The 20,825-nt window shown below is 58.0% G+C and overlaps 1 protein-coding gene across 8 annotated transcripts; it reads left to right on the forward strand.

The window, feature by feature from the left end:
- The first annotated feature begins 275 nt into the window (after window positions 1-275).
- Window positions 276-20,487, forward strand: KMT2B (lysine methyltransferase 2B). 8 transcript variants are annotated; one of them, XM_070771984.1, is made up of 38 exons: window positions 276-653; window positions 1,783-1,855; window positions 2,091-2,285; window positions 2,430-4,093; window positions 4,305-4,418; window positions 4,512-4,662; window positions 4,928-5,207; window positions 5,369-5,424; window positions 5,668-5,946; window positions 6,238-6,332; window positions 6,607-6,705; window positions 6,836-6,949; window positions 7,078-7,224; window positions 7,323-7,418; window positions 7,875-7,992; window positions 8,519-8,632; window positions 8,789-8,973; window positions 9,047-9,136; window positions 9,220-9,324; window positions 9,450-9,523; window positions 10,115-10,230; window positions 10,326-10,417; window positions 10,497-10,634; window positions 11,266-11,424; window positions 11,639-11,786; window positions 11,870-11,948; window positions 12,083-12,243; window positions 13,263-13,490; window positions 13,572-14,868; window positions 14,951-15,040; window positions 15,118-15,227; window positions 18,392-18,529; window positions 18,613-18,687; window positions 18,790-18,967; window positions 19,268-19,375; window positions 19,495-19,578; window positions 19,689-19,818; window positions 19,909-20,487. In XM_070771984.1, exons 1-38 carry the CDS (start codon window positions 291-293, stop codon window positions 20,182-20,184), a joined length of 8,019 nt encoding a protein of 2,672 aa, XP_070628085.1. In that variant the 5' UTR covers window positions 276-290; the 3' UTR covers window positions 20,185-20,487. The 8 variants fall into 8 exon arrangements, with proteins under 8 accessions (XP_070628085.1, XP_019834576.2, XP_070628084.1 ...); XM_019979017.2 differs by having other exon boundaries at window positions 2,091-4,093; XM_070771983.1 differs by having other exon boundaries at window positions 2,091-4,093; window positions 11,666-11,786.
- The last annotated feature ends 338 nt before the right edge of the window (window positions 20,488-20,825 follow it).

Consider the following 20,825-nt stretch of genomic DNA (forward strand, 5'->3'; position numbering starts at 1 on the left):
GTGCTTGAACTACATTTCCCGGAGATCCTTGCGCCTCGCCCTCTCCCGCCGCGACGCGGGGTCTAGGCTCTTTAGGTGCGGTCTAAGGGTGACCAGCCGGCCGGCCTCGGACTCCCGCTCCCGTGGTGCCCCGCGCGGCCGGCCCAGCCCCTGGCTCGTGTCGGCCCCGCGGCGGCGCTGGTTGCTGTCGTGAGCCTAAGCCGCCCCGCCCCTCCTCTGCTCCCCTCCCCCCGGCCCTGCGTACGGGCCGCCCCTCCCCCCGCCTCCCCGGCCCCTCTCACGGTGCCAAGATGGCGGCGGCGGCGGGCGGCGGCAGTTGCCCCGGGCCTGGCTCCGCGCGGGGCCGCTTCCCGGGCCGGCCGCGGGGCTCCGGCGGGGGCGGGGGCCGCGGCGGACGGGGCAACGGGGCCGAAAGAGTGCGGGTAGCTCTGCGGCGCGGCGGCGGCGCGGCGGGGCCGGGCGGAGCCGAGCCCGGGGAGGACACGGCCCTGCTCCGTTTGCTGGGACTCCACCGGGGCCTGCGCCGGCTCCGCCGCCTGTGGGCCGGCCCGCGCATTCAGCGGGGCCGGGGCCGGGGTCGGGGCCGGGGCTGGGGCCCGAGCCGGGGCTGCCTGCTGGAGGAGGAGAGCAGTGACGGGGAGTCCGACGATGAGGTGAGGCAGTCGGAGGCGTCCCCAGCGCTGGGCGGGGCGGAGGCTGGGGGCTTCCAGGGGTCTGGGTGGCCCCGAGGGGTGATGTGGGGAAGCGGAGTTCTCAGGGCTTTTGGGGAGGGAAAGGGCCCTGGAAATAGGCAGGGGAGGAGGTAGGTAGGCTGTGCGGAGCTGTCGGTGTAAGAGGCCTCTGAAAGTGGATAGAGAAGCCTGAGCTGCCGCTGAGCACTTCGGCTCGAGGCAGGTCCTGCAGAAGTGTCCTGGGCTGATCCTTCTTGGTAGTTGGCAAAGCCAGGGCTGGAGAGATTTGGGCTAGGAGGCTATGGGACTGCATGCCCAACCAGTGGTGGTTGACAGCAGAAGCGTGGCTTGAGTGGACGCGGGCTAGCCTGTGGACCTAGGCTGTGGACCTGCAAGCTGCCCCACCCGGCCTCATAAGCTCCGACACATCACATTTCACCAGTGCCCCAATTCTTCTTCCGACTAAAGTGAAGAGAGGGGAGAATGGTGGAGGGCTTCCTCTTGGGGGCAGAGGTGCAAGAGACATGGGACGTAGGTGAGACTGGGTACTCCAGCAGGTCTGAGTTCAATTCAGAATTTATCACCAGTCTCTCAGAAAGGGCTCGAAGGTGTGGGTTGTACTGCTTAGGACGGTTTGTAGCCACCTGAGTGCTCACGGCAGGTCATAATACGATCAACTATTTAATACATGTACATGCACACCCCACTTGAGTGCCCCAATTCCCATTTTTCATTCAGAGAGAAACAACAGCTTGAGAGGGTATAGACAGAGGTTCTACTTTTTTCTGAGTTGGAGGATGAGAGAATATGAGGGTAGTGGCTACTGCCTGACTTAGACCCTGTTCTGTTCCCTTTGAGCCAGTGGACCACTGATGGCTTGTGCTGGTGTGGTCCCAAACTGGGGATGCAATTTCAAAATACATTCTATCTCCATCCCTGGGAAGAGATTGTGTATTTTTGCCTTTCACCTTCTAGTCTTTTTAGTTCATTTGTAAATAGGGATACGTTAAGGGGGAAGCTGGGGATATTCCTCAATATCTGAGTCTCAGGCTAAACAAGGGCTTTAGCACTGATGCTGTTTCTCCCCTCCACCCCTGGTCCCCTAAATCAGGAGTTTCAGGGTTTTCACTCAGATGAAGATGCGGCCTCCAGTTCCCTGCGCTCTGCGCTCCGATCCCAGCGAGGTGAGTGACGGGGAAACTCTACCTCTGTAGCTTTATAGGAATGTTACTCTTGCTTTTTGTGTCAGCTCTGCCCTGCTCTAGAGTCTCTATCAGTTACCAAGTGTGTTCTGTGTCAAAGCCCCAGCTAGGCTGGGCTGTTGGGGAAGCAGACAAGTCAGAGTCCCTGCACTCCTGGAGTCTTCCTCTGTCTGCAGGGCCAGCTTAACCCATCTCCCCACACCTATTCTCCTTTTAGGTCGAGCCCCCCGAGGTCGGGGCCGCAAGCATAAGACGACCCCCCTTCCGCCTCCTCGCCTAGCAGATGTGGCTCCTGCACCCCCAAAGACTCCTGCCCGGAAACGGGGTGAGGAGGGCACAGAACGGATGGTGCAGGCACTGACCGAACTTCTCCGGCGGGCCCAGGCACCCCCAGCCCCCCGGAGCCGGGCATGTGAGTCCTCCACCCCGCGTCGGTCTCGGGGACGGCCCCCAGGACGGCCAGCAGGCCCCTGCAGGAAGAAGCAGCAAGCAGTAGTGGTGGCAGAAGCAGCTGTGACAATCCCCAGACCTGAGCCCCCGCCTCCTGTTGTTCCAGTAAAACACCGAACTGGCAGCTGGAAGTGCAAGGAGGGGCCCGGCCCAGGACCTGGGACCCCCAAGCGTGGAGGACAGTCTGGGCGAGGAGGCCGTGGAGGCAGGGGCCGAGGCCGAGGCCGCCTCCCCCTCGTGATCAAGTTTGTTTCAAAGGCCAAAAAAATGAAGATGGGACAGTTGTCCTTGGGACTTGAATCAGGTCAGGGTCAAGATCAGCATGAGGAAAGCTGGCAGGATGCCCCCCAGGGAAGAGTTGGATCTGGGCAAGGAGAGGGCCCCTGCTGGAGGAAGGAGCAGAAGCTGGAGGAGGAGGGAGAGGAGGAGAAAGAAGAGGAAGATGAGGAGGAGGAGAGAGCTGTAGCTGAGGAAGCAATGGTGCTAGCCGAGGAAAAGGAAGAGGCAAAGCTGCCATCACCACCCCTGACTCCTCCAGCCCCTCCACCTCCTCCATCCCTGCCACCCGCTTCAGCATCTCCTCCATCCCCACTTTGCCCTCCCCCCCCACCTGTCTCTCCTCCACCCCCACCAACCCCTCCACCGCCTCGTGCCCCGGAGGAGCAGGAAGAGTCCCCTCCTCCCGTGGTCCCAGCTACATGCTCGCGAAAGAGGGGCCGGCCTCCCCTAACTCCCAGCCAGCGAGCAGAGCGGGAAGCTGCTCGGGCAGGGCCAGAGGGTACCTCTCCTCCCACTCCAGTCCCCAGCACCGCCACAGGAGGCCCTCTGGAAGACAGCCCTACTGTGGCCCCCAAAAGTACCACCTTTCTGAAGAACATCCGACAGTTTATTATGCCTGTGGTGAGTGCCCGCTCTTCCCGTGTCATCAAGACACCCCGGCGATTTATGGATGAAGACCCCCCCAAGCCCCCAAAGGTGGAGGTCTCACCTACTCTACGGCCTCCCATTGCCACCTCCCCACTGGCCCCCCAGGAACCAGCACCAGCCCCCTCTCCACCCCGTGCCCCAACTCCTCCATCTACCCCAGTCCCACTCCCTGAGAAGAGACGGTCCATCCTAAGGGAACCCACATTTCGCTGGACCTCACTGACCCGGGAACTGCCCCCTCCTCCCCCTGCTCCTCCACCGGCCCCACCCCCACTTCCTGCCCCTGTCACTCCTTCCCGGAGGCCCCTGCTCCTTCGGGCCCCTCAGTTTACCCCAAGTGAAGCCCACCTGAAGATCTACGAATCGGTGCTTACTACTCCTCCTCTTGGGGCCCCTGAAGCCCCTGAGCCAGAGCCTCCTCCTGCCGATGACTCTCCAGCTGAGCCTGAGCCGCGGGCATTGGGCCGCACGAACCACCTCAGCTTGCCTCGATTTGCCCCTGTGGTCGCCACTCCTATTAAGGCTGAGATGCCCTCCCCTGGGGCTCCAGCTCCAAGCAGTGGGCAACAGCCTCACGCTCAGCTGCAGCAGCCCCTACAGGCCTTGCAAACCCAGCTGCTGCCCCCAGCACTACCACCACAGCAGTCACTACTGCAGCCACAGTTACAGCTGCAGCCACCGCCACAGCAGGCGCCACCACTGGAAAAGGCCCGGATTGCAGGCCTGGGGTCCTTACCACTGTCTGGTGTGGAGGAGAAAATGTTCAGTCTCCTCAAGAGAGCCAAGGTGCAGCTAATCAAGATTGACCAGCAGCAGCAGCAGAAAGTGGCGTCTTTGATGCCGGTGAGCATGGTGCTTTGGCCAGGCCCCTGCATCCAGTCACTCAGACTCAATTCTCTGCAGTCCCTTTGCCTCCTGGCTCTCAGGACACCTTCTAGCATTGCAGGGAACCCTCCAAGCCAGTCTTTCCCCTGTCCCCCAGCTTCTTGGGTTCCTTCCCTGGCCCCATTTGTCCTCACTCTCCAGCCTCTGACCCTATTTATTCCCCCACCAGCCCAGCCCTGGAGGGCAGATGGAGGAGGTTGTGGGGACTGTCAAGCAGATCCCAGATAGAGGTTCTGTCAAGTCGGAAGATGAATCAGTGGAAACTAAGAGGGAGAGACCATCGGTATGGAGTGGGAAGAAGGCCCTCTGGGGAAGACTGGCAGAGGGAGTATGAGGGGCAGCTCTCCACAGGTATTCCTGGTTTCTCCTCCCCCAGGGCCCTGAGTCCCCTGTACAAGGCCCCCGCATCAAACATGTCTGCCGTCATGCTGCTGTGGCCCTGGGTCAGGCCCGGGCCATGGTGCCCGAAGACGTCCCCCGCCTCAGCGCTCTCCCTCTCCGGGATCGGCAGGACCTCAATGCGGAGGGTAGGGGCGGGTGTGTTGTGGGGAAGTTTTGACAGCTGTGTCAAATTTGGGGGTGAGTGAAGGAATCAAGAACCTGGGAGAATGGCAGCTGAGTAGGGTCCTTTGGGCCAGGTGGCAAGTGGGTTGGAGTGCTAGATCTTAGAGCAGACTTGGGAGCACCTGGAGCCTGAGCATGGTGGGAAAGTTGAATGGGATCTTGGGGAGGTCAGGGGACCAAGGTAGAACTGTGCTTTGTGGCTCCATTCCCACCTCTCCACTGCACTAGATACATCATCAGCATCTGAGACTGAGAGCGTCCCATCCCAGTCCCAGCCGGGAAAGGTGGAGTCAACAGGGCCCGGGGGAGACTCAGAGCCTGCAGGGTCTGGAGGGACCCTGGCACATGCACCCCGGCGCTCACTGCCCTCCCATCACGGCAAGAAGATGCGGATGGCACGGTGTGGACACTGTCGGGGCTGCCTGCGTGTGCAGGACTGTGGCTCCTGTGTCAACTGCCTGGACAAGCCCAAGTTTGGGGGCCCCAACACCAAGAAGCAGTGCTGTGTGTGAGTAGCTGGGGCGCAGGCTCCGTTCCCACCCATGGTTGTCAGTCACCCAGGCCTCCTGCCCCAGCAGAGCAGTGGGATTGGCATCCTTGTGGAGAGCTTCCTCTCTTCCCCCAGACCACCAGTCCCCTACCCTGGTGACGTGCTGCTCCCCTCCCCAGATACCGGAAGTGTGACAAGATAGAGGCTCGGAAGATGGAACGGCTGGCCAAAAAAGGTAACGAAGCTTGAGCAGCATTTCTTTACACAGTCTTACTGAGATGCATGCTGTAGAGGAAACCACGTCTTTCTCTGCTCTCCTCCCTTTGTCTTTGCAGTCCACCACCTTTGTCGTTTTCCCATCGTGCACTTCTGTATCTCCTGTGCTTGTTCTCTTCTGCGCTTTTTTCTGGCTTTTCTCCATCCTACTGTCCAAGTCCTTGGCTGAGCTCAGATCTTACTAAGTCCCCTGTTCCCACAGGCCGGACGATAGTGAAGACGCTGTTGCCCTGGGATTCCGATGAATCTCCTGAGGCCTCCCCTGGTCCTCCAGGCCCACGCCGGGGGGCGGGAGCTGGGGGGCCCCGGGAGGAGGTGGTGGCCCCCCCGGGGCCCGAGGAGCAGGACTCCTTCCTACTGCAGCGCAAGTCAGCCCGGCGCTGCGTCAAACAGCGACCCTCCTATGATATATTCGAGGACTCGGATGACTCAGACCCCGGGGGTCCCCCTGCTCCTCGGCGTCGGACCCCCCGGGAGAACGGTATGAATTGTTTGCTTTCGGTATCAGTCCTGTGTGTGGAAGGGTTAGGACTCCCCAACCCAAGGCTCTGTCAGTCTCCAGGAGAGTGACTGAGTGAAGAGAAGGGCAGTTTTAGTGGGCAGGGAGAACGGGTGCGGGAGGTTTTCAGTAGTTATTGAACAAGGCTCAAGTCGTCATCATGGACCTGGGCTCGTTAAAGGCCTGGGGATCTGGAAATCACATGGGGGTGGTCGAGGAGGGGGGATGGGGCAGAGAAGAGGGGGATCCTCACCACTCCTGTGTCCTGCCTAGAGCTGCCAGTGCCAGAACCAGAGGAGCAGAGTCGGCCCCGCAAACCCACCCTGCAGCCTGTGTTGCAGCTCAAGGCCCGAAGGCGCCTGGACAAGGTCAGCATAGCCCCCACACCAAGAACCTGAGCCCTGTGTGAGGTGTGGCTCCATCCCAAGGAGCTTCCTGGCAAGTCAGGGTCACAGGCTCACCTGAGTGATATAGTGTCTCTATGTCAGAGGACAGGCCCTGCGTGGGTGAAGCAGGCATCTCTCTGTGGAAGGCCAAGTAGAGTCTAGGCAAAAGGCAGGGTGGCGTAGGCTGGGGAGAGGGCAGTGAGAAGTTGGTAAATGGTGGGGCTGCAGCCCTCTTAGCACCACTGTCCCTCCCTAGGATGCTTTGGCCCCTGGCCCTTTTGCCTCTTTTCCCAATGGCTGGACTGGAAAACAAAAGTCTCCAGATGGTGTGCACCGGGTTCGTGTGGATTTTAAGGTATGGCACAGGGTGGTGGGCACTGTGCTGGGAAGAAACGTGTTGGTTACGAATGAGAACCTTGGGCTTTAAGTTTGGATCTTGCTGTGTTCCTGGCTGCTCTCTGATTCTGCATCTTCTCTTCCCTCAGGAGGATTGTGACCTGGAGAACGTGTGGCTGATGGGTGGCCTAAGTGTACTCACCTCCGTGCCAGGGGGACCACCCATGGTGTGCTTGCTGTGTGCCAGCAAAGGCCTGCATGAGGTTGGATCCCTTTCCCCTCAAGTCTCCATTAGCCCTGACTGCCTGGTGTTTGGGCCCTTTAAAGAGGGTCACCCTCCCTGGCCTCCTGGCCCCTCACTCTGCCCATTGTTCACTCTCCCCACTCCTAGTTGGTGTTCTGCCAGGTCTGCTGTGACCCTTTCCACCCATTCTGCCTGGAGGAGGCCGAGCGGCCCCTGCCCCAACATCATGACACTTGGTGCTGCCGCCGCTGCAAGTTTTGCCACGTCTGTGGGCGCAAAGGCCGGGGATCCAAGGTTTGGGCACAAGGGCCATGGCAGTGGCCGCATGGAGGAGAGGGGTGTCTCTGAGCCGGTAGGTTTTACCATTACTGTCTTTCTCTGATATCCTGCAGCACCTCCTGGAGTGTGAGCGCTGCCGCCATGCTTACCACCCAGCCTGTCTGGGGCCCAGCTACCCAACCCGAGCCACACGCAAACGGCGCCACTGGGTGAGAGATGAGGCCCCCTCCCCTGGCTTTGGAGCTCTAATTAATGCCGCCACCACCCCAGGATTGCTCTAGGCCAGGGCTCTTGGGGGTGGGAAGGTGGAGGTCCTCTTAAGAGTTTGATAAACATCACATGTCCTCTTCAAGAATTTTGCACAGATAAGATTTCTGTGCAGAATTTATATGTAATGGTTTTACAGGCTCGTGGATTCCGTAGTCCCCAGTTCACAGCCCCCTGCTGTAGCCTCATCTCTTCCGTCTCTGCGAGTCTCCACACTTCATCTCTCTCCTTCCCTGCTTCTTTCCCTCTCCATCCTCCGCTTCACCTCTCCTGCACACCTGTTCTCCTTACCCATCCTTCTGCATCTGTCTCCTGCCCACTCGTCTTTGCCCCTCCCCACTTCACGCTGCTCCAGCCTGGTGTCTGGTTCTCCCCCTAACATTGCCCTGTCCCCCCAGATCTGCTCAGCCTGCGTGCGATGTAAGAGCTGTGGGGCGACTCCAGGCAAGAACTGGGACGTCGAGTGGTCGGGAGATTACAGCCTCTGCCCCAGGTGCACCCAGCTCTTTGAGAAAGGTGGGGACCTGGCAGGGGACCGGGGCCCCGGGGGCCACCGGGGAGTGGGCCAGGTTTCTAGACAAGCATTTGGAAGAGATTCTCTCTGCTAGTATTTCTCCACTCTGTTCTCCTCTGGAGCCTTTCTTTCCATTCAAAGTACTCTTTTGTAGGAGCCTATCTAGTACTTAAGAGAGGGACACGGCTCCTCTGAGGGCAGTGGGAGTGGAGGGCTTGGACCCCACCCTCATGGTGGTCCCGGAAGTACCTCCTAGAACCTTAAGTCTCCGCTGAGCTCTCTGAAGACCTGGGCTTCCTCGTTGGCTCAAGCAGCAGGTTTAGCAAGGCTCTTTGCGTTGTGAGCCCTTGGGGCTGCAGAGTTAGGAGAGCATCCTTATCTTTAGCCATCCTTTGGGGCATGGTAGGGCCCCAAGTTGGGCAGGACAGGGCAGCTCGTGCAGCAGTCGTGGGCCAGCTGGCCTCCATGCCAGGCTGCTGAGGGCAGCTCATGGCACCAACCCCTCTGACTTGCCTCTTCTTGCTCTAGGAAACTACTGCCCGATCTGCACACGCTGCTATGAAGACAATGACTACGAGAGCAAGATGATGCAGTGTGCACAATGTGACCACTGGGTGCATGCCAAGTGTGAGGGGCTCTCGGGTGAGTGGACGGAAGACTGGGGTGTGGCCTCAGCCCTGTCCTGCCCCTTGCCACAGGCTCTCAGAGGACAGCGAAATGTTCTTAGTGACCTGGGGCGGTTTGAGAACTTCCATGTCACTGAAACCATTTTTCTTTTTCCTGCCCTGGCCATTCTAGATGAAGACTACGAGATCCTTTCAGGGCTGCCAGACTCGGTGCTGTACACCTGTGGGCCATGTGCTGGGGCCACACACCCTCGCTGGCGAGAGGCCCTGAGTGGGGCCCTACAGGGGGGCCTGCGCCAGGTGCTTCAGGGCCTGCTGAGCTCCAAGGTGGCAGGCCCACTGCTGCTGTGCACCCAGGTCTGCGGGCCCGGATGACTGGACGGGAGGGGCCCAGCCCAGCACGAGCCCTGCTGACTTCCCCTCTTTGCAGTGTGGGCAGGAAGGACAGCAGCTACACCCAGGGCCCTGTGATCTGCACGCTGTGAGGCGGCGCTTCGAGGAGGGCCACTACAAGTCTGTGGTGAGTGGGACACTGAGGAGCCGCTGCGTGCCTGGGGGAGAGGATTGGGGTGGGGGCTCGGGTCCTGACAAACCCCCTTACAGCACAGCTTCATGGAGGACGTGGTGGGCATCCTGATGAGGCACTCTGAGGAAGGAGAGATGCTGGAGCGCCGGGCTGGAGGCCAGACCAAGGGGCTCCTACTGAAGGTGAGCTCTTTGGGGGCTGCCCTCAGGGTGGCTTGCATGGTAGCAGGGAAGAGAGAGTGGGTTCCTGCCCCCACCACCTCTCCTGGGGAAGATAGTTCTTCTCATCCTGTTAACCTGCTCCCCAGCTGCTAGAGTCTGCGTTCGGCTGGTTCGACGCCCACGACCCCAAGTACTGGCGACGGAGTACCCGGCTGCCGAAGTGAGCAAGACTGGGTAGCAGGAGGGGAACCAGGGAGTGAGGGCAAAGGCAGGGGCACCTGGGAATCCGGGGTCCAGCTGGACTGAGAATAGACAAGGAGCAGGGTTAGGGTCTTGGAGGGCATGGGACCAGGATGAGAGTCCCCAGTGGTTCTAGATGAGCAGAGACTCAGATTGTGTGGTTAATTCTTTCTTTGGCTGTACATTATGCAAGGTGGTGCTGGGGACAGCAGTGGGCAAGCCATGTTTGGGGGGTTAGGCAGGCACTGATAACCTGGACAGTTAGGGCTTTGATGGGGAGGCCCAGGGGCTGTGGGAGCTCAGAGGAGGTGCCTGCCTAGGAGCCTCAGGCCTGAGGCTTTCAGAGAAATGACATCTAAGCTGAAAAGTGGAGGAGACATATTTTGGGCATGAAGAACAGTATTTTATGTGGCAAAGGTGGCACGAGAGGGTCTGGCTTGTTTGGAAGGCTGAGAGAAGTTTCACATAGAGGACAGAGGGGGTCATGGCATAATCAGGTTGATATTACGGGTGGGCCCCAGTCCAGCACCCCTCGATAGATGTGTCAGAGGCTGACCCTGCCTGTCCACAGCGGAGTCCTTCCCAATGCGGTGTTGCCCCCATCCCTGGACCACGTCTATGCTCAGTGGAGGCAGCAGGAACCAGAGACCCCAGAATCAGGGCAGCCTCCAGGCGATCCCTCAACAGGTACTGGGCAGTTGGGGCTAGAAGCTTGATCGCTTAGTTGGTGGGCCAGGCTCCAGGTCCTCATTCTTGGACCGTCCTTCCCAAACCCCTACCAGCTTTCCAGGGCAAGGATTCAGCTGCTTTCTCACACCTGGAGGACCCCCGTCAGTGTGCACTCTGCCTCAAATACGGGGATGCGGACTCTAAGGTGAGGGCTACTGCATGAAGACCCAGGTTGTAGGGTCTGGTCTCTGACTCCTCCCCTCACACCACGACTCTGCCCCCAGGAGGCGGGACGGCTCCTGTACATTGGGCAGAATGAGTGGACACACGTCAACTGTGCCATTTGGTCAGCCGAAGTGTTTGAAGAAAACGATGGCTCCCTCAAGAACGTGCATGCTGCTGTGGCTCGAGGGAGGCAGATGGTGAGGGCGTGGGCCTGAAGAGGGGGCAGTTCTCGGGGACTGGCGTGGGGTCCAACTGTAGTAGAGACAGCTCTGGTTTCACAGTCTCTGCCACAGCTTGTCCTTGGTGCCTCTTCTGGCTGTCCAGGACTCTAGTGCTGCAGCAAAAGCAAGTCTTTTCCTATTTGTGCTCTCTGGCTTAATGTGGGCCTGAAGCCTCGGAGACTAAAAGTTAGATGATCTCCTGTTACTAAGCTTGTGTGGCATTTACCTCTTACTGCATCCCTGTGAGGTGAGGTACTGCGTGGGAACCCCCACTCTGTGCGGTGCCGCCAGCTCACCCTCAGGAAGCAGGATGAGAGAGACCTGCCACAGCGGGCAGATGCGAGGGTTCAGTGAAGTAATACGGGCTCCGCGTTAGAACAGTGTGAGGAAACCTTAGCTCCTGTTGTTTTTCTTCCCGCTGCAACTCTGATTCAAGGAGTCTGCGCTTGTTTTGATGTATGCCTGGGCCTGGATGCCACTGGTGGGGAGTAATGTGCTGTTGTTCTGTGAGGTGCTAGGCTCGGCAGGGGCCCAAGAAGTCTTTGAGGACAGCGATGCTGGGTGTCAGGCCCTGGCTTCCTCGCTTAGCAGCCCCTTCTGCCCATAGCGCTGTGAACTCTGCCTGAAGCCTGGTGCCACGGTGGGCTGCTGCCTTTCCTCCTGCCTCAGCAACTTCCACTTCATGTGCGCCCGGGCCAGCTACTGCATCTTCCAGGATGACAAGAAAGTGTTCTGCCAGAAGCACACAGACCTGTTGGATGGCAAGGTGGGCCCTCACTTTGGGGACACAGTGCCCCACTGCTCGCTCTCTCCTTCCTCTCAAGGAGCCCCGTAGCCCCTCGGGCCTCACCCAGCTGCTTCTTAGTATCTCTTCCTTGTTCCCTTACCCTCCGCCCCCAGTGCTTTAGTCAAGCCCCTTGACTAACCAGTCTGTGGAGTGAGCCTTCCCTCACATCCCCCTCACCCCCTCACCAATCCAGCAACCCCATTTGCCACCCACCTCCCAGGAGATCGTGAACCCTGACGGTTTTGATGTTCTCCGCCGAGTCTACGTGGACTTTGAGGGCATCAATTTCAAGCGAAAGTTCTTGACGGGGCTTGAACCTGATGCCATCAATGTACTAATTGGTAAGCAGCTTGCTTTCTCCCCTCATCTTCCTGACCCTGCCTAGGCCCGCTCTCCTGACCTCTCCCACCCACCTGTACCATAGGCTCCATCCGGATCGACTCCTTGGGCACTCTGTCTGACCTCTCAGACTGTGAGGGACGGCTCTTCCCCATTGGCTACCAGTGAGCAACCCAAGGGGCGTTGGTGGGGCTGGGGGCTTGTGGGGCTGGGGGCTTCCAGGGCTGGATCTTGTTTCCCAGGTTGTCCTGACCCTTTTGTCCCACACGCCACCTCCCCCCACCTCCCCCCGCCCCAGGTGCTCCCGTCTGTACTGGAGCACAGTGGATGCTCGGCGGCGCTGCTGGTATCGGTGCCGGATCCTGGAGTATCGGCCATGGGGGCCAAGGGAAGAGCCGGTTCACCTGGAGGCAGCAGAAGAGAACCAGACCATTGTGCACAGTCCTGCCCCTTGCTCAGGTACGGCCTTGGAGCGCACGCATTTTCCTCCCTGAGTGCTGCCCTCCGCAAACAGCTACCCATCAAGCGTTGTTCTCCTGTGCCCTAATGGAATCCCAGGATGTTTGCCATTGTTCTGTTTGTTGTGGTGGTGGTAGCTTAAGATTAACTTCATGCCTGGAAGTGAGGAGAGAGTTAGGTGCGCCCTAACTGCTTGTGAGGGTGGCAGCTTCTGGACAAATGTAAGGAGCATTTATGGCCACCTGACTTGGGGCTCCGTCCTTGTGTTATGCTCCCCACAGCCCCTTGTAAAAGGGAAAAGCTCCTTTGTACATCCTAGAAAGGGCATAGTGGTGGAGCCAGGATTCAACCCTAGATCTGCTCATTTCCCAAACTCACACCTTCCCCTCCATGCTAGCGCTTAGGGCCGGTTGGCAGGAAGCACAGAATGGGCTCAAGGACTGGTAGAGAAGAGAGGTCCTGGTGGGCCCAGTGGGAGGAGGGAGAGATGTGGATCATGCTTGTGGGCAAGGTGTTTGTTCTGGGTTGGAGCACAACATGGAAAGAGGGTACGGCCATCCTGGCTGGAAACACCGGAGTATTGGGAGGAGGCAGCAGAGATCACCTTGTACAGATTGGGTGGAGCCAGGTAATGGGGCACCACAAGCGCCAGGATGGGGTGGATGCGTTTGATGTGGCTGGGATATGCAGCGCAAGTAAGAAAGTGGTAGGGCTGGCCGTGCTGGAGGGAGGGCAGTACCCTGAATGGGTACTGAATCTGGGAGGGAACAGCAGGCATCCAGGAAGTGAGGAAATGGCAAAGGATGGGTCACAAAGGGACTCTGAGCCAGGTGTATGGGGAGGTTTTGCAGAAGTCAGAGAGGTCTGAGACCTGGGCCATGACTGGGAACGCAAGCACCTTGTGCCCAGGTCAAGGGCCAGACGGAGGTGTGGGTGCCTCAAAAGAATGAAAGGTGTGTGAGCAGAGGCTTTCACAAGGAGCCCCCGCCACCCACGATCCCATTCTCTTGCCTCTCTAGAGCCCCCAGATCATGTGGACCCCCCGCCAGATACAGATGCCCTTATCCCTAGAGCTCCTGAGCACCACCCACCCGTTCAGAACCCGGACCCCCCACCTCGGCTGGATCCAAGCAGCGCCCCTCCTCCAGCCCCCCGCTCCTTCTCGGGGGCTCGAATCAAAGTGCCCAACTACTCACCATCCCGGAGGCCCTTGGGGGGTGTGTCCTTTGGACCCCTGCCCTCGCCTGGTGTGTACCTGGAAGTCCTGGGGAGGGGTGGGGCAGGGTGAGGCAGGAACTCCTGGCTGACACCGACCCTTCCCCCTACAGGAAGTCCATCTTCTCTGACCCACCACATCCCTACGGTGGGAGACCCGGACTTCCCAGCTCCCCCGAGACGCTCCCGTCGCCCCAGCCCTCTGGCTTCCAGGCTGCCACCTTCACGGCGGGCCTCTCCCCCTCTCAGAACCTCTCCTCAGCTCAGGGTGCCCCCTCCTACCTCAGTCGTTAGAGCCCTCACACCTACCTCAGGGGAGCTGGCTCCCCCAAGCCGGGCCCCGTCTCCTCCACCACCCCCTGAAGACCTGGGCCCAGACTTTGAGGACATGGAGGTGGTGTCAGGACTGAGTGCTGCTGACCTGGACTTTGCGGCCAGCCTGCTGGGGACTGAGCCCTTCCAGGAAGAGATTGTGGCTGCGGGGGCCGGGGGGAGCAGCCACGGGGGCCTGGGGGACAGCTCAGAGGAGGAGGCCGGCCCCACCCCCCGCTACGTCCACTTCCCCGTGACTGTGGTGTCCGGCCCTGCCCTGGCCCCTGGTGCCCTCCCCGGAGCCCCCCGCATTGAACAGCTGGATGGAGTGGATGATGGCACCGACAGCGAGGCCGAGGCAGTCCAGCAGCCTCGGGGCCAGGGGACTCCTACTTCAGGGCCAGGAGCAGGCCGGGCGGGGGTCATCGGGGCTGCAGGGGACAGGGCCCGACCTCCCGAGGACTTGCCGTCAGAAATTGTGGATTTTGTGTTGAAGAACCTAGGGGGCCCTGGGGAGGGCGGTGCTGGACCCAGAGAGGAGCCCCTTCCCCCAGCACCTCCCCTGGCCAATGGCAGCCAGCCCCCTCAGGGCCTGCCCCCTAACCCAGCTGACCCCACCCGGACGTTTGCCTGGCTCCCTGGACCCCCAGGGGTCCGGGTATTGAGCCTGGGCCCTGCCCCTGAGCCCCCGAAACCTGCCGCATCCAAGATCATCCTCGTCAACAAGCTGGGGCAGGTGTTTGTAAAGATGGCGGGGGAGGGTGAACCTGTCTCACCTCCAGTGAAGCCACCGCCTCTGCCCCCTCCCATGCCCCCCACGGCCCCCACTTCCTGGACTCTGCCCCCAGGACCCCTGCTGGGTGTGTTGCCAGTGGTAGGGGTGGTCCGCCCTGCCCCGCCCCCACCCCCCCCTCCATTGACGCTGGTGTTGAGCAGTGGGCCCCCCAGCCCACCCCGCCAGGCCATCCGTGTCAAAAGGGTGTCCACCTTCTCTGGCCGTTCTCCACCAGCGCCTCCACCCAGCAAGACTCCCCGGCTGGAGGAAGATGGAGAGTCCTTGGAAGACCCCCCCCAGGGTCCAGGGCCTTGTGGCAGTGGGTGAGTGAGTGGCCAGGCTGTGGAGTGGGAGAGAGGTGGGCAGGGGAAGGCAGTTAGCCTTCTTACGGTGCCCCTACCCCAGGTTCAGCCGAGTGAGGATGAAAACGCCCACCGTGCGTGGAGTTCTCGACCTGGATGATTCTGGGGAGCTCACTGCGGAGGAAAGCCCGAGGTGAGTGGCCAGCCTCCTTTCCCTGGAGGCTCTGGTACCGCTGTCCTTTTCTCCTTCTGACAGGTCTCTTCTCACAGGCCCCTTCAGGACCGGTCCCCTCTGCTGCCACTTCCCGAAGGTGGTCCTCCCCGGGCCCCTGATGGTCCCCCTGACCTGCTGCTTGAGTCCCAGTGGCACCACTACTCAGGTGAGGACCAGCCTCTCTCTCTCACTGCCTCCCTCCGCCATTCTTGTCTCAGCTGAGTAACTGACATACACAATTGGTCCACTTTAAACACTCCCTGGGTATTGCACATTGCACACTCAAAGTGGATACAAGCCTGAGGTGGGGTGCTACGGTTGCAGAGATACCCTTAGGAGCTTGTGGCCTGTGGCAGAAACAGACACATGCCTGTCCATTGTCCCCAAGAGGTCAAAGAAGGGCTTCAGAACTTCGTGTGCCAGGGTCAGAGGGTTAGGTAAGGTACCTAGTAAAGCCAAAGATGGGGTTCTGGGGATCATTCAGAAAGGGTTCAGCCCACTTGAGACCCAGAGGAAGGGCAAGAGCAGTAGGGAAATCAGAGGAGAGTGGTGTCCAGAGGCTCAGGGAAGGCAGTAGTCGGTCATCCCAACTGCTGCAGAGGCCACCATGCACATGGGGTCTGGGAAAGGTGTACTGTCTGTGCAGGTAGCACAGGGTGGGGAAGATGTGTCAGAGTCCAAAACTGAAGACAGTGGGTGATGAGGAAGCCAGAACAAAGCCCAGGCACCTCACCAAAAAGCTCAGCTGAGAGTCTTGGGTTGGGGGAGAGGGTGGGACAGACTTACAGGGGTTTTGTGTGAGGGCTGTGAAAGCAAAGGCAAGAAGGAAGTTGAATGGGACTCATGGATGGAAAAGGAGGTGGGAGGAGGTGTGGCAGTCAGGTTTGAATTGGAGACCCCTGAGACAGAAGGACACGAGGAAGGTGTACAGGCATATCTCGTTTTATTGCCCTTCAGTTATCAACATTTTTTACAAATTGAAGGTTTGTGGAAACCCTGCATGGAGCAAGTCTTATCAGTGTCATTTTTCCAACAGTAGTTGCTCACTTTGTGTCTCTGTGTCACACTTTGGTAATTTTCATAATACTTCAAACTTTTTCATTATCTGTTACGGTGATCTGTGATCAGTGATCTTTGCTGTTACTATTGCAAGAAGATTACAACTTGATGAAAGCTCAGATGATGGTTAGCATATTTTAGTGATGATTAAGGTATGTACATTGTTTTTTTAGCCATAATTCTGTTGCACTTTCAAGAGACTACAATGTAGTGTAAACATAACTTTTATATGCCCTTGGAAACCCAAAAGATTTGTTGACTTGCTTTATTTCAGTATTTACCCTAATGCGGTGGTCCGGAACCGAACCCGCAATATCTCCGAGTTATGCCTGTACTTGCAGAGATAATGAGACATCAGGATGCAGGATGGGGCACTTGAAGCAGTTCTGGCTGATGGACTCAGTGAAGCTGGAAGGGCAGTGCTCTGCTGGTCATGGAGGGCAGGGGGAGAGGGAGTGGGCTCCAGCCGAGTAAGCTGGTAATTGAGCAGCCCAAGGCTCAGAATTTCTTGTGGCCCCAGTCCTGTTGGGATGTGTGGATTTTCTCCATTATGTAGAGCTCAACTGCTGAGTAAGGAAGTGGAATGAAGTAGACTGAGACTGTTTAGCTGAAAGGCTACTTACAGGGGTCAGAGATGGTGTAAGGAGGTGGTAGTGACCGTGACAGACAGGTCCCTGCCCATAGGGACCAGACACATTTTGCTAGAGGAAACCGACATGTAATTAGCAAGTGTACTTCAGCTTAGAATGAGCGCTGTGAGAAAGAAGCCAGTGAGAGAGTGCCTGGGCGAGGCCTGTGTCTACAGACTGGTCTGTGTAGTTGTGTTCAGGGAACAGAATGGAAGTGAGGGTGGAGAAAGGCGGAAGAAGTCAGAGAAGGACCCTGGGGCACTTGGAGGCTTGGAGATGATGTGGGTCACACAGCAAGAGTTAGGTTTAGTCTTGCTTAGGGCCAGAGGGTGGGCATATGGGCAGGTTGGCCCAAAGAAGTTATGTGGGGAAGAAAGTATGGCCATGTGAGTCCTGCCTCTCCTAAAATGTGCTTCATTCAAAACATTTGCCCCCATCCCACTCATCCTAGGTACAGTGGTCGGGCCTCAGTTCACATCCTGCTTGAGCCAATAGCATCATTTGGTGCACGGATCCCTCCCTTCTTGAAGCACGTCCTTTTCCTGGCTTCCAGCCCTCTCCTCCCCTCCAGTTGTGGCTCATTGTTCTAGTCTGTCAACTTTGGTGTGTCCCAGGACCCTGGCCTTGACTTCTCTATCTCCACTTACCCCTAAGTGCTCTTGTCTATCTTCCTGGCTCTAAATCCTATCTCTAATTCTGGTAGCTCCCAAATTGCTAGCCAGGCTCCTATATCCTGCTGCCCGCCTGCCATCTCTGCCACAAGTTGAAAGGGGAGGTTTTCTAAGAGGGATCTCTGACTCAGTGTGTCTTAAACTGAGTTCTTGACTTTCACTACAAACTTGTTTCTCCCTTACCTTTACTGCTTCAATCAGTGGCCGTTGTATCCTTCCAGTTGTTTAGACTCCACATTTGGAGTTGTCCTTGACTCTCCTCTTTCTCACATCCACATCACCTATGTTAGCTAGGCCTGTCTGTTGTAGCTTTAAATTCTTTAGCCCTTGAGAAGTCCCTTGTAGTGTACATATGCTTGATTCTGTGAGTATGGGCTTTCTATAATACTATATTGGTAATCTTTGCAGAAATGGGGTGCACATTAAAAAATTGTTGTTTAGTCAATAAGTCATGTCTACCTCTTTTGCGACCCCATGGCCTATACTCCAGCAGGCTCCTGTGTCCATGGGATTTTTCAGACAAGAATACTGGAGTGGGTTGCCGTTTCCTTCTCCAGAGGATCATCCCAACCCAGGGATTGAACATGCATCTCCTGCTTGGCAGGCAGATTCTTTACCACTGAGCTAACCTTAACCCTAACCCTAGCCCACTTAAAAAAACACATGTGCAAAAGTTCTCCAGTATTTTAAATTTTGTGTGAGATTCAGAAGAATGAGGAGTAGATGGGCATTTGTGACAGACTGAATTTGAGTGAGCTGTGAACATGTCCTACAGAAAAGGGACCGTAGGCCCTTTAGAAGACGTAATGTCCATTCTGTAGGATTCATTGGGCAGATATTGCAAGAGGAAGGCCATTAAATCTAGTAACTGTGCTTGTACCCGAGGAGGAAGGGAAGGCACAGGGGAGCCAGGGACGTTTGAGTCAAGGAAGGGTGACCCTCCCCAACTCTGATCTGCTCCCTGGGACCAGGTGAGGCTTCAAGCTCCGAGGAAGAGCCTCCATCCCCAGAGGACAAAGAGAACCAGGCCCCTAAACGGGCTGGCCCACACCTGCGTTTCGAGATCAGCAGTGAGGATGGGTTCAGCGTGGAGGCAGAGAGCTTGGAAGGTGAGTTGGAGATAGTGTTGACAGGGAGGGGAGATGTTCCATAGAACATCATCCTGACAGCTCTGGCCCTGCCCTCTCCCCAGGGGCATGGAGAACTCTGATTGAGAAGGTGCAAGAGGCCCGAGGGCATGCCCGGCTCAGACATCTCTCCTTCAGTGGTAACTGAGGGGGTCCACAGGGATGCTGGGAGCTGGGATGACTCCCAGTTGACAGGATGGGCCTCCGACATGACCAATGTGTCTTCACTGTTGACTCCCCAGGAATGAGTGGGGCAAGGCTCCTGGGCATCCACCATGATGCTGTCATCTTCCTGGCAGAGCAGCTGCCCGGGGCTCAGCGCTGCCAGCACTACAAGTTCCGCTACCACCAGCAGGGAGAGGGCCAGGAGGAGCCACCCCTGAATCCCCATGGGGCAGCCCGCGCTGAGGTCTATCTCCGGTGAGAGGTCTGGGGTGTGGTGCCTGGGTCCGGGTAGCCCTAGAGGAGTTCTCAAGGGTGGAAATTCAGTCTGCACAGATTGGAAACTGAGGTCTGAGGAGAAGACACTAGGCTACTCCAGAAGTTGTTTCTGGAGACCACATCAGAATGAACCCCGTCTCTTCCTTTTTGCTGTGTCTTCAATAGTAGCAGTATTCTTCCTGCCCCACCAGCAGCAGGCCCAGGCCAAAGAATAGATGGGTAGCATCTTCCTGAGAGAATGGCTACGAACCTCCCTCCTTTCCTCCCTCCCACCTGCAGCAAGTGCACCTTTGACATGTTCAACTTCCTGGCCTCCCAGCACCGGGTGCTTCCTGAGGGAGCCACCTGTGACGAGGAAGAGGACGAGGTGCAGCTCAGGTCAACCAGGTATGGGGGGCAGGCCAGGGTGTGCTGGGGGTGGTCTGGAAGGGCCCAAAAGAGGGTAATCAGGGCAAGAGAAGTCATTTCTGGGTACCAGCCTGTGTGACACTGCCATCCCCCACCAGACGTGCCACCAGTCTGGAGCTGCCCATGGCCATGCGCTTTCGCCACCTCAAGAAGACATCCAAAGAGGCTGTGGGTGTCTACAGGTTTGTGGGGTTGTGGGGAGGATGCCCCTGGGTGGACAGGCAGGTGCCCTGGTCAGGGGCTGCCTTGGTTCTGTCCCCCTGACCTCCCCCTTGCCCATCCTACCCTGCAGATCTGCCATCCACGGGCGGGGCCTGTTCTGTAAGCGCAACATCGATGCCGGCGAGATGGTCATCGAGTACTCTGGTATTGTTATTCGCTCTGTGCTGACTGACAAGCGGGAGAAGTTCTATGATGGGAAGGTAGGCTCTGCCAGGCCATGGGAATGAGGCAGCTGAAACAGGGCAGTCCATGGGAACAGAGCCTCTGACGTCCCCACCCTGTCCCTGTAGGGCATTGGGTGCTACATGTTCCGCATGGATGACTTTGACGTGGTGGACGCCACCATGCATGGCAATGCCGCCCGCTTCATCAACCACTCGTGTGAGCCCAATTGCTTCTCTCGAGTCATCCATGTGGAGGGCCAGAAGCACATCGTCATCTTCGCCCTGCGCCGCATCCTGCGTGGTGAGGAGCTCACCTATGACTACAAGTTCCCCATTGAGGATGCCAGCAACAAGCTGCCCTGCAACTGTGGCGCCAAGCGCTGCCGTCGCTTCCTTAACTGAAGCAGTAGCTGCCTGCCACTCCCCCCGCTGCCATCTTGCCCCTAGCCTGGGGGCTCCCTCGTCCCTCCCAGAGCATCTCACCCCCACCCTCATGTTCAGGGTGGATGTGGGCATGCAGGTGGCGAGGGCCCTGCCTCCACCCCTCCAGCCCACCCAGCAATCGCCCCCTTCTTGCCCTGGGGGCCCAGGATGTAGATATTGTACAAAAGTTTCTAAATCCCTTCTTTTCTATGCACTTTTTTATTTAAGGGGGTGGGATCCCAGGTGGGAACCTCCCCACAATAAAGTCTGTCAATGTTTGGAGAGGTCGTCTTCCATTTGTATGGTGCTAGGGACAGCTAGGACCTCCTGTTTCTCTGTGCCCCACACCCATCCTGAGCCAGGGAAACCTGTCAGCCTGAACAGGTAGGTAAGAGGGCATGGTTCAGAACTAGAATTGTGGGGTCTGTGAAGGCTCAGAGCTAAATACAATACCTGTTCTGGGTTAGAATTGAATTAAGTCCTTGTGGATGAACTCTCGCTGGGGAGCAGGGCCTTTTAGAGGGGACCCTGGTTGCCCAGAGGTAACCCACAGCTGGTCTTGTGAGGTGGGATTGGCCCATTCCGTGGGGGTGGGATTAGAAGGGGAATCGGGATGTCTT

Source organism: Bos indicus, chromosome 18 (genome assembly GCF_029378745.1).
Source record: "Bos indicus isolate NIAB-ARS_2022 breed Sahiwal x Tharparkar chromosome 18, NIAB-ARS_B.indTharparkar_mat_pri_1.0, whole genome shotgun sequence".
Lineage (NCBI taxonomy): Eukaryota > Metazoa > Chordata > Mammalia > Artiodactyla > Bovidae > Bos > Bos indicus.

Excerpts from the sequence above, each read along its gene's own strand:
- KMT2B (XM_019979017.2), top strand. The coding sequence starts at position 291 with ATGGCGGCGGCGGCGGGCGGCGGCAGTTGCCCCGGGCCTGGCTCCGCG. Across the intron at positions 9,137-9,219 it reads AGGGCCACTACAAGTCTGTG|CACAGCTTCATGGAGGACGT; the intron begins GTGAGTGGGACA and ends ACCCCCTTACAG. Across the intron at positions 13,491-13,571 it reads TGGACCCCTGCCCTCGCCTG|GAAGTCCATCTTCTCTGACC; the intron begins GTGTGTACCTGG and ends TTCCCCCTACAG.